We start from the raw sequence: 14,789 nt of genomic DNA, 5'->3' as shown, positions 1-14,789 counted from the left end.
CAAACATTGTTGATCCTGAGATGGCTGAGGTGTTAGCCTGCAGACAGGCTGTTAGTTTGGCGAATGATCTACAGCTAAGGCGACTGCATGTTGAGCTCGATTGTCAGTCTCTGGTCAGGATGCTCAACGATCAGGAGAAGAACCTGTCGGCTGTTGGGCCTTGGGTGGAGGAGATAAAGGACATGCTTCGGTCTATGGAGGAGGTCAAAGTGACGTGGATTCGTCGATCTGGGAATGTAGCCGCTCATAAGTTAGCAAAAGTAGGGGTAGGGGAGAACCGTTCGGAGATTTGGGTGGACTCGCCACCAGACTTTATTTTAGATGTAATTTCAGACGAGATTCCGAGCTTTGGTTAAATAAAGCGACCTGACTTCCCCTCAAAAAAACTGGATAGGAGTAGCGACAGATGTTGCCTAGACGATGACTTTAATCTTACTGTTGTATGATTTTGTATGGTCTTGTGTGAATAATTAATATAGTGGCCGCATGCATCGTCCAAATGCAGAGGCCGAGGGTCCTCCTCCATTTCTAAAAAACCTTTTATGATGTTGATTTGTCGCAGCAGTATGTATGTACGGCCGCTGTTGGAGACGCGGTGTCCTAAAATTTTCAAGTCTGCTGTTGGAGATGAAAAAGAAAATTCACTGTATGATACCCCAAAATTTACTCCGAGCATTTTTTCCGGACATAGATTGCTGTTCAAGATGCTCCTAAAGAAAAGAAAAAGATCGTCCAGCTCGAACTTTTTCCCACAGCCCTTGTGTTCTGTCTACCGGCCACCCCCCACCCCTGTCCTCCCCCTCCCCCACCCCACTCCCCTCCTCTCCTCGCCTCTCCCATTGGAGCAGAGCCACGAGCCATAGCCCCTGGGCCCGTCGCCTCGAGCCATCTCCGGCGAGAATCGTCCGCATCTCGGGCGCCCGCCCCGTCCACCATCCTCCTCCGCGCCGCAGCTTCCCGGATTCCGCCTGCGCCGCCGTACCGGACCTGCACCGCCGCCGCCGCCGCGCTCCCCCGGAGTCAATCCGCTCCCGAACACGCCTTCAGTTTGTTTTGTATATTTTCGATTGTTTGAAATCAATTATGCGCCCTCCGTGCTAGAAACGGAGTCGGAATCCATCCCCTCGACGGTTTCGTTCCTCTCCGCCGCCCCGCCTATATTTATTGCCTCTCCCCATCTCCTGACCTGCGCAGCCTCCAATCCAATCTGACCGCTGTGCCCTAGACCTGCCGCCGCGCCGTAGCTCAGCGCGGCCGCCGACGCCCCCCCCCCCCCCCCCCCCCCCCCCCCCCGTCGTCGCGGCCATCGCCGTCTCTGTTCGGCCTCGTCGTCGGTTAAACTCCACTGCCCCTCCACCAGTTTCGGCCGGCACGCCGTTAGATCCGCCGTTCAGGGAGGGTTTCCGAGGATTGAACCGTGGAGCCTGGCCCTCCAGCAGCCAGGCGCCGGTGAAGACAAGGAGTCGGTCTGCTTCTGCTGTCGTAGGGTAGTGCGACGTGTAGCCTCAGTTTGATTCCACTGCTGTAATATATTTTTGGTGTTGTATTGAACCCTACCTTGTAAAGCTGGTATCCCCAGCATCTTTGCTTTGTATAAAGCTTGTACAATCAACCTTTCATTGAAAAATAAAATAAATAATAATTTGGAAGCCTTGATGGCGAAGAGCAATCCTGGTTATCTTGGCGTCTCCGAGCCAATCTCATTAGGCGGGCCAACTGAGAAGGATGTCGTACAGACAGCCGAGGTCGAAAAGGTGCGTGTGTGTGTGATATCGGTGTCAGATAGACCACAATTTTTTGAATTTCCCGTTGCTCTCCTGTTTAATGTGTTCCGCTCATATGTTGTTATTGGTGTCTATCAGTTTCTTGCTGATGCGGGCTTGTATGAGAGTCAAGAGGAGGCTGTCTCGCGAGAAGAGGTCTTAGGCAAACTTGACCAGGTTTGAGCATACTCTGCTGATGTGCTTGTATTTTGGATTATAATTTGGGTACACCGGTTTTAAGACGACTTGCTGTTTGTCCTGGCAGACTGTGAAAACTTGGATTAAGAAGGCCACTAGGGTGAGCGGTTATGGCGAGCAGTTCGTGCAAGAAGCAAATGCTAAGATCTTCACATTTGGTTCATACCGCCTTGGGGTACTCCGTTGCTCCGTTTCTTGTCTAGTCCTATTTCTAAAGAAATACTTGTCACTTGTTAAGTGTTTCCATGCTTTTTGCCAATTTTGTATGTTTTTTCTATCAAATGATGCAACTGCATTAGTCATTATATGCCTATATCTGTGCAGAGTCTGGTGGTTTTAGTTAGGTTTGCTGCTAGAGATATATACTGTCGCTGTTTTATGAGATTATCTATCTGTGTCACCTAAATTTACTGTTGTGATTGTACCTATTCTGTTGCTTATTGCACAGGTGCACGGTCCTGGTGCAGATATTGACACTCTATGTGTGGGTCCAAGACATGCAACTCGAAATGTAAGAGGATCTATTACTAAATTCCAAAGTTATCACAGTCTTATTGTGTCCAATGTGCATTTTATTTTTTGCAGGACTACTTCTTCAGGTGTCTTCACGATATGCTAGCCGAGATGCCAGAAGTTTCTGAATTACACCCAGTACCAGATGCTCATGTGCCCGTTCTGGGGTTCAAACTTTGTGGGGTGTCTATTGACCTTTTATATGCAAACCTTGCACATGTGGTGATTCCTGATGTAAGTTTTGTTTTACAGCTTTGTTATTTAAACAATATATCGGTACTGTATGCTAAATTTATATTGTACTCATTGTAGTAAATGAGTAGAAAATGGAAGCATTTGCATCCCCAAAAAATGGAAGACTGAAAATTTAGCTTAGCATTTTATTCCCTAGCTTTGTTTAGCTCGTGAATCATTTCATAACATGTTCTGATGATGTTTGATATGAATTCCTGATCATGTTACATGATTCCATTTCAGGATCTTGATCTTTCTCAGGACTCCATACTGCACAATGTTGATGAACAGGCTGTTCGTAGTTTAAATGGGTGTCGAGTTACTGATCAAATATTACGATTGGTCCCAAACATTCCGGTATGTGTCACCTGTTTCTCAAGTAAACATGTCAATATTATTCTATGGACTAAAACCTATTTGTTTTCTCAAATCCAGAGTTTTCGCACAACCTTAAGGTTCATGAGATACTGGGGGAAGCGCCGTGGGGTGTACTCAAACGTATGTTTCTTCTCGCTGCAAGAGTATGCTTTAAAGTATGAACGCACATGCATTTTTAGGGAATGACCGGAAACTTTACATGAGGAAGCCAACAGAACAAGAGAATATTTTGCTTCATTCTAAAAGAAGACATTATGTTCCATTTGGTTTCAAGCAAGAGTTGACACCAAATGTAACGATAAGTTGTCTGATTGTCTGCCATTTATCTGCTTTAATAGATCTACGAAAATAGCTTTCATGTTGTTTAGGGGTCAACTGTTCAAGCAGTGCTGTGGTAGTATGGGACACAAAATACAAGTAAAGAAAACAAGAGAACCAAAAAAATAGCGTTTTCTTAAGCTATTCACTGATATTTCTAAAATACCGTTGCACATAAAATATATTTCCTCCGTTCTGATTTACTCGTCGTGGTTTTAGTTCAAACCACGACGAGTAAATCGGAACGGAGGGAGTAGTTGGGTAAATAAAACAAATTGCAGCATGTGGAGATACTTAGTACCCTGCTAGCTATGTCCAGTGCATGATTGCATGTTTACATTACGGTGCATATGCATATCATTATATCAGTATTATGGTCTATGAATGTGAAATTGATACTCAGATTTTTCTTGCATGTCCAGGTTATGGGATTCTTGGGTGGCATAAATTGGGCAATTCTTGTTGCTCGTATATGTCAATTGTATCCAAATGCATCGCCCAGCATGTTGATATCTCGTTTTTTCAGAGTCTACAGCCAGTGGAAGTGGCCCAACCCTGTTACACTTTGCCATATTGAGGAGGGTCCTCTTGGCCTCCCTGTTTGGGATCCAAGAAGAAACTTCAGAGACAGGGGCCATCAGATGCCTATAATTACACCCGCCTATCCTTGTATGAATTCTAGTTATAACGTATCTACTAGTACTAGGTATGTGATGATCCAAGAATTCACACGAGGATACGAGATCTGCCAGGTACTTATTATTTCAGAATAATTTGTTTATAATTTAACAGGAATTCAGTAATTAAAATCATAACATGCATTCAAATGCATATTCATCTTACTGATGTCTACTGTCTAGTAGTAATATATATTCATATTGATATTAAAAGTCTGAACTTTATCCTCAGAAAACATTTATCTCAATGCATCTGTAATGCTAACTGAAACACCCCATTTGTTATCTTACTATATAATTATCTGACTAAAACATACTGTAATGCATGTGTTTTTGCTGTTAACTTATATTGCAGCAACCTTTTTGCATTTATGTTTAGAACTTCTATTTTGAGTTCACGTGTATGGAACCTATTTATATCTTGCATCAGACTTGATTTCCCCTTGATGATAACTGCAGGCAATAGATGAAAATAGAGCAACCTGGGATGATTTATTCGAGCCATATCCATTTTTTGAATTATATAAAAATTATTTGGAGGTTGGTATCACAGCGAGAAATGAAGATGACCTCAGGAATTGGAAAGGTTGGGTAGAGTCTCGCCTTCGGACGCTTGTATTAAAGGTGAATAACTGAAAACAAAACTTTCATTCTTCTCAGTAATGTGTGATGCGTGTGTTTTAATATGTGATTCTGGCTGCTGATGTAGTTTGAACGATATACTCATGAGATGCTCCTTGCGCATCCGCATCCCAGAGATTTCTCAGATGGATCCAGGCCGCGGCATAGTTTTTACTTCATGGGTCTTTGGAGAAAACAAACTGCCCAACCTCAAGAAGCTGAGCAATTTGATATCAGAGGAATCGTAAATGAGTTTAAGAACGCAGTTCTTGCTTATGCACATCGGAGAGAAGGAATGGATATTGAAGTGTCCCATGTAAAAAGAAAAGATATCCCTGTATTTGTCTTTCCTGGTGGAGTGCGCCCTCCTCGTTCTTCCAGAACAGTAGCTAGGAGCAGTCGCACCGTTTCTAGGAACGTTGTTACAGCTGATGGTCAAGTTGGAAATCAATTGGGCACTGAAAGTTGGAGTGATCCTCAATCTGCTCTAGATCATTCTGGTGGCTATCAAAGTACTTCTTTGTTGGTCCCCAGTGTATCAAGTAAAGAAACCCAAAGTATTTTGAATGGGCATCCAAATCTTCACACAGAATCACTTGAGCATGAACATCCAGGGCACTTACTTGGAAGTACATCTGCTCCTGGGAACATTGCTGTGTTGGATGTAGTTACACAACCTAACAGTATGCCATCTACTTCAAGCAATGGTGCTCCAACAAATGGGTTGGACATGTGTTTCAGTAGTTTACACAGGGAAGCTGAGAGGATTCCTGCAAATAATCCTGTGAATTTCTCTCCGGCTGTGGTTGATGAGCTTGATGAGCTGGCATCGTATCAAGCTAAGCCTGACAATAAACATGTGCTTCCTGTTCATGGATCATCTTTGGAAGGATGTTCTGGAAGGACCGTGGGGCAAACATGTAATTTGAGTTCTCATGGTAATAATCATCTGAAGCGCAAGGCTGAGGAAGAGCTGGAGGTATTTTTTTTCCTTCTAACTTTTTTTTCATATGTATTTACTCAGCTCTTAATGCTTTATATATCTCTAAGTGCATGGTGTGATTTAGCTTCTTCCACTATTATTTGCTTGTATATTGATATTAATTGTGATTCTGTTTTTATTTTTAAAAAGCCACTTGAGCTTGCTGGCCCGCCAGTTGGCGCTACTCGTGCATCAACATCAACTGTTCAAAGAAAGCCCCTCAGGTACTCTTGTGCTACCTACTAGTATTTGCAAATATATGAGGTCCTAGAAAGCATGCAGTAAAACTTCTCTAGCTTTGACTTACAAATAGATGATGTATTATACATTGATCAAAGGAAAACTAACATTTCATTGGAAGTATAATTTGTCATGACAAGCATTATTTTAAATGTATTACTAACATATTCATTTGCAAAATAATAATGGTCAAAACCCTGTTTTATGTTGGGAGACTCTGCCAATATGCGTGTCTTCACTTGTCGAATGGATAATTCACAGTATGTTGGCAGTTCATCTTGTTTGTTGGTTTTCCTGCTTGATGTGCGATGTTATGCTGATAATAACATTTCTTCTTTTTAATCTGTTTAAGGCTTAGATTGTCAACTGTGCCGCAACCAAAACAAGCTGAATGAAGCTCCTGAATCCAACACCAGGCCAACGCGTCATGAAGATACCGAGGATAGGACAATTACAACGAGAGCTTTCAATTTTCATTTTATTATGTTCAAATGTAAACATCCACTGTAGGCCATTGTAGGCCAACTTTTTCTGCGCGGAAAAAAGTACAAGAGAAAATGTTGTAATTTACGACCTTTTTAACCGCAGCACATGCTGTTTGCGATCTTGGAATCTTCTCATCTTTGCTTGGCTTGTGTATTCACTGTAAGAGACATATGTTCTGCTAATATAATTTATTTGTCAATAAATGCCAGCCTTGTGCATAATTTGAACGAAGGAACTTGAGCGGCCGGTTAGCTGTGTGGTTATCAAGGTTTTAAATTGCATTTTTATAGCTTAGCGATGAGGTCCAAGCTATAGATGTGTTAGCTATCACGGATGTTATTTACAAATATGTTTTAAAGTAATAAAACGATTAAGAAAAACTCACAATCAAGACAAAACTGAGGCACGGATTTTTAGATTTGGAATAGCCCAGATAGCATAGAATCCGCGAGAGGGAAAGAGCATGAACTTTTAATAAAGGACCTTGATAAGTGTCACACATGTGGCACGAACACACGTCAATTCCAAATGTTTTTTATGGCAAGTTGAATGACGTGAACGTTTTTATGACAAGTTTAGTGACACGAGGATGGCAACTTTACTCCTTCCTTTCCGGTTTATAGGGCTCAATTCAAAAATCTCATCAACCAAGGTAGATGATGAGTGGTGGAATACCTTTTGTAGTTTGCAAAAACATCCAATTAATGCTCTTGTTTTCTTCAAAAATTATGTTTACCAATGCATTAATTGCAATGCATGCATGCATAAAGTACATGCATTGGTCAATTTTCTCTTAATACTTGCATGTAATGATTTAATGCACCTTGGAATCTGAATATGTGATGGGGAACAACCAAATTGAGCCTTATAAAATGGAAAAACTAAAATTTTGAGATAAACCTTATAAACTGGAAAGGAGGGAGTAGTCGTCAAGCATGACAACTTCTTTCTGATGGCAAGTTTTAGTTTTGTGTGTGTGTGTTTTTATGATAACTTTAGTTTAAAAAACATCAAGTCTGGAGTGCTTCGTGCCACAAGTATGACACTTATCATTTGAGTTAATAAATTGTTCACCTACTAGGATTTCTGCTTCTTCATCTTATTTAGTACTCCCTCCGTTCCAAATTACTCGTCATGGTTTTAGTTCGAACGGAGGGAGTAATACACATGGTTATTTTGAATTAAGTTTACATGTGTAATTGGTGACATGCTACTTTTGCACATGTACATTTACAAGATAATAGCTTTATCCTAAAAAAAGAGAAGATAATAGCTTTAGCGGTGAGCTATGCTAAATAGCTTAGGTATTTGACGATATAGGGGGTATAGCTTAAACATCGATGCAAAATTTTATATCATAGGGCCTCTTCAAAGCAGACCCTCAATTCACCCGCAAACGTCTGGACCGAGCTGTTCGGAAGCTACAAGCCATCCAACGTCATCCTGCATTGTTTTGCGGACGTGTTCACAAGTCTGTTTCCTGCAAACCATGGGGGCTTTGCTAGAGTCCATACCTCCGCCACGTAGGACTCAACACCCTCGGCCCACCCAAAACCACATCCGGCACCCGCGTCCTCATCCCCCTTGCTCTGCATCCACTTCCTTCCTATCCGACGACGTCACTATATCACCCCGGTCGTCCGTCAAGCCTTTGTTGGACCTCTGCGACCTGTGCCACTCCACCCGGTTGCCACGCCGCTTTGCCTACGCCATCGTTCCACCTCTTGTTTGTCCATCGTGTAGGTACCATCTGCCCTTGCAGATGTCCATGGGGGTCATCAAGCCTGGCAAGTGTTTGGTGAAATGCCCGTGCTAAATTTTTGATATTTTTTCTCCCTTCTTTGAAGCAATAGATTCCAACATGGAGTACTTGTATGATCACTACATTGAGTCATCCAATGAGGAGGATTATGCGGATGAAGTGACGATGATGCAAGCAGTCCTTGCATACGAGGAGCATGCGGAAGAGCATGTTCTCAATTTCAAGGGATCGATCAAGGGTCATCGAGTACTTAATCGGAATAGGGAACGGTGGCATTTGATGCTGATGGACGACTACTTTGCCCCCAATGCCCTATTCGCGGACAATTTTTGCCGGCGCTTTCTGATGCGGAGAAATGTGTTCGATCGCCTCTACAATGGTGTCTGGGCTTCGATGACTACTTCATTTTGAAGAAGTATGTCGTAGGAAGAATTGAATTTTCTGGTTACCAGAAGGGCACAATTGCTTTGCGGATGCTTGCATATGGCGGATCTTTGGGAGCACATGTTCCGACACTATGTCAGATTTGCTATTGCGGTGGTTGAGGTGTTTGGACATCAATACTTGAGAGAACCAATTGTCGCAAACACCGAAAGACTCATCCCACTCTTGGAAGAAAGTGGATGGTCAGGTACACTCGAATCTCTTCATTGCATGCACTAGAGATGGAAGTATTACCCATGTGCTCTACAAGGGGAATATCAACGCCATGTTAAGAATCCCACCATCATTCTGTTGGGGAACGCGGTAATTTTAAAAAAATTCCTACGATCACGCAAGATCTATCTATGTGATGCATAGCAACGAGAGGGGAGAGTGTGTCCACGTACCCTCGTAGTCCAAAAGCGGAAGCGTTATGACAACACGGTTGATGTAGTCGTACGTCTCCATGATCTGACCGATCCTAGCACCGAAGGTACGGCACCTCCGTGATCTGCACACGTTCAGCTCGGTGACGTCCCATGAACTCTAGATCCAGCTGAGGTCGAGGGATAGTTTCGTCAGCACGACAGCGTGGTGACGGTGGTGATGAAGTTACCGGCGTAGAGCTTCGTCTAAGCACTACGATGATATGACTGAGGTGTGTAACTGTGGAGGGGGGCACCGCACATGGCTAAGACAAATCATGGAGTGCCTTTAGGGTGCCCCCTGCCCACATATATAAAGGCGGGAGGAAGAGGAGGCCGGCCCTAGAGGGGGCGCGCCAAAGGGGGGAGTCCTACTTGGACTCCCTGTCCAAGTAGGATTCGCCCCCCCTTTCCTATTCCAACTAGGAGAAGGAAGGGAAGGAGGAATAGGGGAGAAGGAAGGAGGGGGGCGCCGCCCCCTTGAAAGATCGAGGATGTCGCCTAGAGGGGGGGGGGGGTGAATAGGTGCTTTAAAATAATTATGGTTTAGACTTGAACAAATGCGGAATAAACCTAGCGGTTAATTTGTCAAGCACAAAACCTAAAACAATTAGGCTCACCTATGTGCACCAACAACTTATGCTAAGCAAGATAACCAACTATGTGATAGCAAGATATATGACAAAGAACAATATGACTATCACAAAGTAAAGTGCATAAGTAAAGGGCTCGGGTAAGAGATAACCGAGGCACGCGGAGACGACGATGTATCCCGAAGTTCACACCCTTGCGGATGCTAATCTCCGTTTGGAGCGGTGTGGAAGCACAATGCTCCCCAAGAAGCCACTAGGGCCACCGTAATCTCCTCACGCCCTCGCACAATGCAAGATGCCGTGATTCCACTAAGGGACCCTTGAGGGCGGTCACTGAACCCGTACAAATGGCGACCCTTGGGGGCGCTCACCAAACCCGTACACTTTGGTAACCCTTGGGGGTGGTCACCGGTACCCGTCAAATTGCTCGGGGCGATCTCCACAACCTAATTGGAGACCCCGACGCTTGCCCGGAGCTTTACACCACAATGATTGAGCTCCGAACAACACCAACCGTCTAGGGCGCCAAGGCACCCAAGAGGAACAAGCTCTAGGGTGTCCAAACACCCAAGAGTAACAAGCTCAAGGGTACCAAGCACCCAAGAGTAATAAGCTTCTCAACTTGTAACTTCCACGTATCACGTGGAGAACTCAAACCGATGCACCAAATGCAATGGCAAGGGCACACGGAGTGCCCAAGTCCTTCTCTCTCAAATCCCACCGAAGCAACTAATGCTAGGTAGGAAGATGAGAGGAAGAACAAGAAGGATAACACCAAGAAATCCAAGATCTAGATCCAATGGGTTCCCCTCACATAGAGGAGAAAGTGATTGGTGGAAATGTGGTTCTAGATCTCCTCTCTCTTTTCCCTCAAAAACTAGCAAGAATCCATGGAGGGATTGAGAGTTAGCAAGCTCGAAGAAGGTCAACAATGGGGGAAGAACACGAGCTCAAAGGATAAGGTTCAATGGGGAAGAAGACCCCCTTTTATAGGTGGGAAAAAATCCAACCGTTATGCTCAAAGCCCGCACAGAGCGGTACTACCGCTAGGGCGGTAGTACCCCTTTGCAAAACAACAACAAGGAGGCAAAAGGCCAGTAGAACCGCCGGAGCGGTACTACCGCTCGTCCTCACGGTACTACCGCTCGACCTTACGATACTATCGCAAATGGTAGCGGTACTACTACTTGCGAGCGGTACTAAAAAAATACTTCCGTGCCTACCTCCGCTGAGCAAAACACGAGATTTTGGTCCGGAGCGGTACTACTGCTCAAGAGCCACGGTAGTAGCTCAGGAGCCGTGGTAGTACCGCTCTGGAGCGGTAGTAAAAATTTACATCCGCTCTAGTCGCGGTAGTACCGCTGCAGCCTTTACCAAAACAGCCACAACTTTTGCAAACGGACTCCGAATTCAATGAAACCAAGTTTGTTGGAAAGCTAACGACATGGGATAACACAATATTGATAGGAATATCAATAAGAAGCAAATGAGAAAAGGCCCATAAGAAAATGGTGAGAACCCTTCCTCGGATAAGACCGGTAAGACCTCCAACACCGAAAACATCATAGAAGACGCATGCGAGCTCCATTTTCGATGAACTCAATCTTGTCATCAAGATGACCATAAGCTCTAAGACTCACAAAGAGAACCAAACAAGAACCAAGAAACATGATGCAAGGATGCAATGGTTTGATCTTCCTACTAACGATACGATTAAGCTACCAACTTGAGAGCCCCCCTTGATAGTACAGCAAACGATCCTATAACTCTGTCTCCCAACTACCACCAGGAGACCGGTAAAATAGAAAATCTATCAAGGGCAAACCTTTGCCTTGCACATGGTCCACTTGAGCTAGATGATGACGATCTTGACTCCCTCAAGTTGGAACACCTTTCTTGATTGCGTTGTCTCGATGAAGACTAGATGATTGCTCCCCCATAGTCCACTATGAGTGAGCCACTCTTCGGCACATCTTCACAAGTCCATTGACACCACAATGGATGGCAAGATTCAAGCACTTTATCTCTTCGTGATGCTCCACTTGAACTTGCACACGACAATCTTGATGACGATCATGATGACCCACAAGTATAGGGGATCTATCGTAGTCCTTTTGATAAGTAAGAGTGTCAAACCCAACAAGGAGCAGAAGGAAATGACAAGCGATTTTCAGTAAGGTTTTCTCTGCAAGCACTAAAATTGTAGGTAACAGATAGTTTTGTGATAAGATAAATTGTAACGAGTAACAAGCAATGAAAGTAAATAAAGTGCAGCAAGGTGGCCCAATCCTTTTTGTAGCAAAGGACAAGCCTGGACAATTTCTTATAATGAGAAAAGAGCTCCCGAGGGCACATGAGAATTATCGTCAAGCTAGTTTTCATCACGCTCATATGATTCGCGTTCGGTACTTTGATAATTTGATATGTGGGTGGACGGTGCTTGGGTACTGCCCTTACTTGGACAAGCATCCCACTTATGATTAACCCCTATTGCAAGCATCCACAACTACAAAAGAAGTATTAAGGTAAACCGAACCACAACATTAAACAAATGGATCCAAATCAGCCCCTTACGAAGCAACACATAAACTAGGGTTTAAGTTTCTATCACTCTAGCAACCCATCATCTACTTATCGCTTCCCAATGCCTTCCTCTAGGCCCAAATAATGGTGAACTTTCATGCAGTCGATGTTCACATTACACCACTAGAGGAAAGACAACATACATCTCATCAAAATATCGAACGAATACCAAATTCACATGACTACTAATAGCAAGACTTCACCCATGTCCTTAGGAACAAACGTAACTACTCACAAAGCATATTCATGTTCATAATCAGAGGAGTAATAATATGCATTAAGGATCTGAACATATGATCTTCCACCAAGTAAACCAATTAGTATCAACTACAAGGAGTAATCAACACTACTAGCAACCCACAGGTACCAATTTGTGGTTTTGATACAAGATTGGATACAAGAGATGAACTAGGGTTTTGAGAGGAGATGGTGCTGGTGAAGATGTTGATGGAGATTGACCCCCTCCCAATGAGAGGATCGTTGGTGATGACGATGGTGATGATTTCCCCCTCCCGGAGGGAAGTTTCCCCGGCAGAACAGCTCTGCCGGAGCTCTAGATTGGTTCCGCCAAGGACAGGGGGCACGCCCAGTAGGGGTGGGCGTGCCCCCCACCCTCCTGGCCTGGGTGTGGGCCCCCTCCGGTAGTTTCTTCGCTCAATAATTCTTATTAATTCCAAAAATAAGTTCCATGGAGTTTCAGGATTTTTGGAGCAGTGCATAATAGGTTTCCAATGTTTGCACCTTTTCCAGCCAGAATTCCAGCTGCCGGCATTCCCCCTCTTCATGGTAAACCTTGTAAAATAAGAGAGAATAGCCATAAGTATTGATATATAATGTGTAATAACAGCCCATAATGCAATAAATATTGATATAAAAGCATGATGCAAAATGGACGTATCAACTCCCCCAAGCTTAGACCTCGCTTGTCCTCAAGCGGAAGCCGAAATCGAAAAATATGTCCGCATGTTTAGAGATAGAGGTGTCGATAAAAATAAAATGCGGACATGAGGGCATCATGATCATTCTTATAACAACAACATAAATAGATTTTATCATATGATTTCTTATGCTCAAGTAACAATCAATTCACAATGTCAAGTATGGTTCAGAAACTTCATTGGGAACTAACAAACTATAATCTCAGTCATTGAAGCAATTGCAATTTATCATAACATCATAAAGAGTCAAGAATAGAGATTTTCCACAAGCCCACATACATCAACTATCATGTAGTCTTCTACAATTGCTAACACTCACGCAGTACTTTTGGTTATGGAGTTTCAACTGGACACTGAGAAAGATAGAGGCTTATTGTATTGCCTCCCATTGTATTCACCTTTAGGTGATGTCAACAATAATAGTTCATGCTAACTTACATCCAATTGGATATATATATCAAGATCTTTCAAACACGAGGAGCTTGCCAAAGGATAAAATGAAAAAGGGAAAGGTGAAGATCACCTTGACTCAAGCATAAAGTAAAAACATAAAGTAAAAGATAGACCCTTCGCAGAGGGAAGCAGAGGTTGCCATGTGCTTTTAGGGTTGGATGCACAAAATCTTAGTACAAAAGAACGTCACTTTATATGGCCACTTGTATATGGACCTTTATTATGCAGTCCGTCGCTTTTATTGCTTCGACAACAAGATCGTATAAAGCTTATTTTCTCTGCACTAATAAGTCATACATATTTAGAGAGCAATTTTTGTTGCCTACAACATGACAACTTACTTGAAGGATCTTACTCAATCCATAGGTAGGTATGGTGGACTCTCATGGCAAAAACTGGGTTTAAGGATATTTAGAAGCACAAGTAGTATCTCTACTTGGTGCAAGGAATTTGGCTAGCATGAGGGGGAAAGGCAAGATCAACATGTTGGGAAGATCAATGACAATATACTTTAACTGAGATGTGAGGAAACATAAATCATTACGTTGTCTTCCTTATCCAATATCAACTCTTTTAGCATGTCATACTTAATGAGTGCTTCACAATCATAAAAGATGTCCAAGATAATATATTTGTATGTGAAAACCTCTCTTTCCTTATTACTTCCTATTAATTGCAACGATGACCAAAACTATGTTTGTCAACTCTCAACAACTTTTATGCCTCATACTTTCTATGTGTGAAGTCATTACTATCCATAAGATCAATATGAACTCTTTTATTCTTTCTACTTCCTCAAGATCATAGCAAGATAGCAAAGCCCTTGACTCAACACTAATCTTTATTATAGATAGCTCACGGACTCGATTACATAAGGAGATCACAAAGCAAAACTCAAAACTACTTGATACTAAAACTTCAATCTACTAGATCGAGATGCTACTAAAAGGATCGAACTAAATAAAACGGTAAAGATAGGAGTGTGATGTTGATACGATACCGGGGCACCTCCCCCAAGCTTGGCGGTTGCCAAGGGGAGTGCCCATACCAATGTGATTATGTCCTCGGAGGTGATGGAGGTGGTGATGATGATGGTGGATAATCGCACATCGTGCGTAAAAGCTCCTCCAACTTGCGGATAATGCCCTTGAGTCCGACAATATGATCCTTCAACAAAATATTCTCCTGTGTGAGATACTTAT

At 43.1% G+C, this 14,789-nt stretch overlaps 1 protein-coding gene across 2 annotated transcripts; it reads left to right on the top strand.

Annotated features, from left to right (window-relative positions):
* The first annotated feature begins 798 nt into the window (after positions 1 to 798).
* On the top strand, positions 799 to 6,641 carry LOC123091042 (nuclear poly(A) polymerase 1). 2 transcript variants are annotated; one of them, XM_044512434.1, is made up of 12 exons: positions 799 to 1,754; positions 1,863 to 1,940; positions 2,029 to 2,136; positions 2,410 to 2,472; positions 2,547 to 2,708; positions 2,952 to 3,065; positions 3,144 to 3,206; positions 3,827 to 4,156; positions 4,541 to 4,705; positions 4,791 to 5,681; positions 5,835 to 5,908; positions 6,277 to 6,641. In XM_044512434.1, the coding sequence occupies exons 1-12, from the start codon at positions 1,656 to 1,658 to the stop codon at positions 6,317 to 6,319; spliced, it is 2,190 nt and encodes a 729-aa protein (XP_044368369.1). In that variant the 5' UTR covers positions 799 to 1,655; the 3' UTR covers positions 6,320 to 6,641. The 2 variants fall into 2 exon arrangements, with proteins under 2 accessions (XP_044368369.1, XP_044368368.1); XM_044512433.1 differs by having other exon boundaries at positions 2,952 to 3,206.
* The last annotated feature ends 8,148 nt before the right edge of the window (positions 6,642 to 14,789 follow it).

Source organism: Triticum aestivum, chromosome 4B (genome assembly GCF_018294505.1).
Source record: "Triticum aestivum cultivar Chinese Spring chromosome 4B, IWGSC CS RefSeq v2.1, whole genome shotgun sequence".
Lineage (NCBI taxonomy): Eukaryota > Viridiplantae > Streptophyta > Magnoliopsida > Poales > Poaceae > Triticum > Triticum aestivum.
Note: the sequence above shows the minus strand (reverse complement) of the source record. Positions and strands in the feature narration are given on the sequence as shown.

What these genes read in the sequence shown, in the direction of transcription:
- LOC123091042 (XM_044512433.1), top strand. Translation starts at nt 1,656, where the DNA reads ATGGCGAAGAGCAATCCTGGTTATCTTGGCGTCTCCGAGCCAATCTCA. An exon ending in TTGGTTCATACCGCCTTGGG is followed by an intron (nt 2,137 to 2,409) that starts GTACTCCGTTGC and finishes CTTATTGCACAG; the next exon opens with GTGCACGGTCCTGGTGCAGA. An exon ending in GAGGATACGAGATCTGCCAG is followed by an intron (nt 4,157 to 4,540) that starts GTACTTATTATT and finishes TGATAACTGCAG; the next exon opens with GCAATAGATGAAAATAGAGC.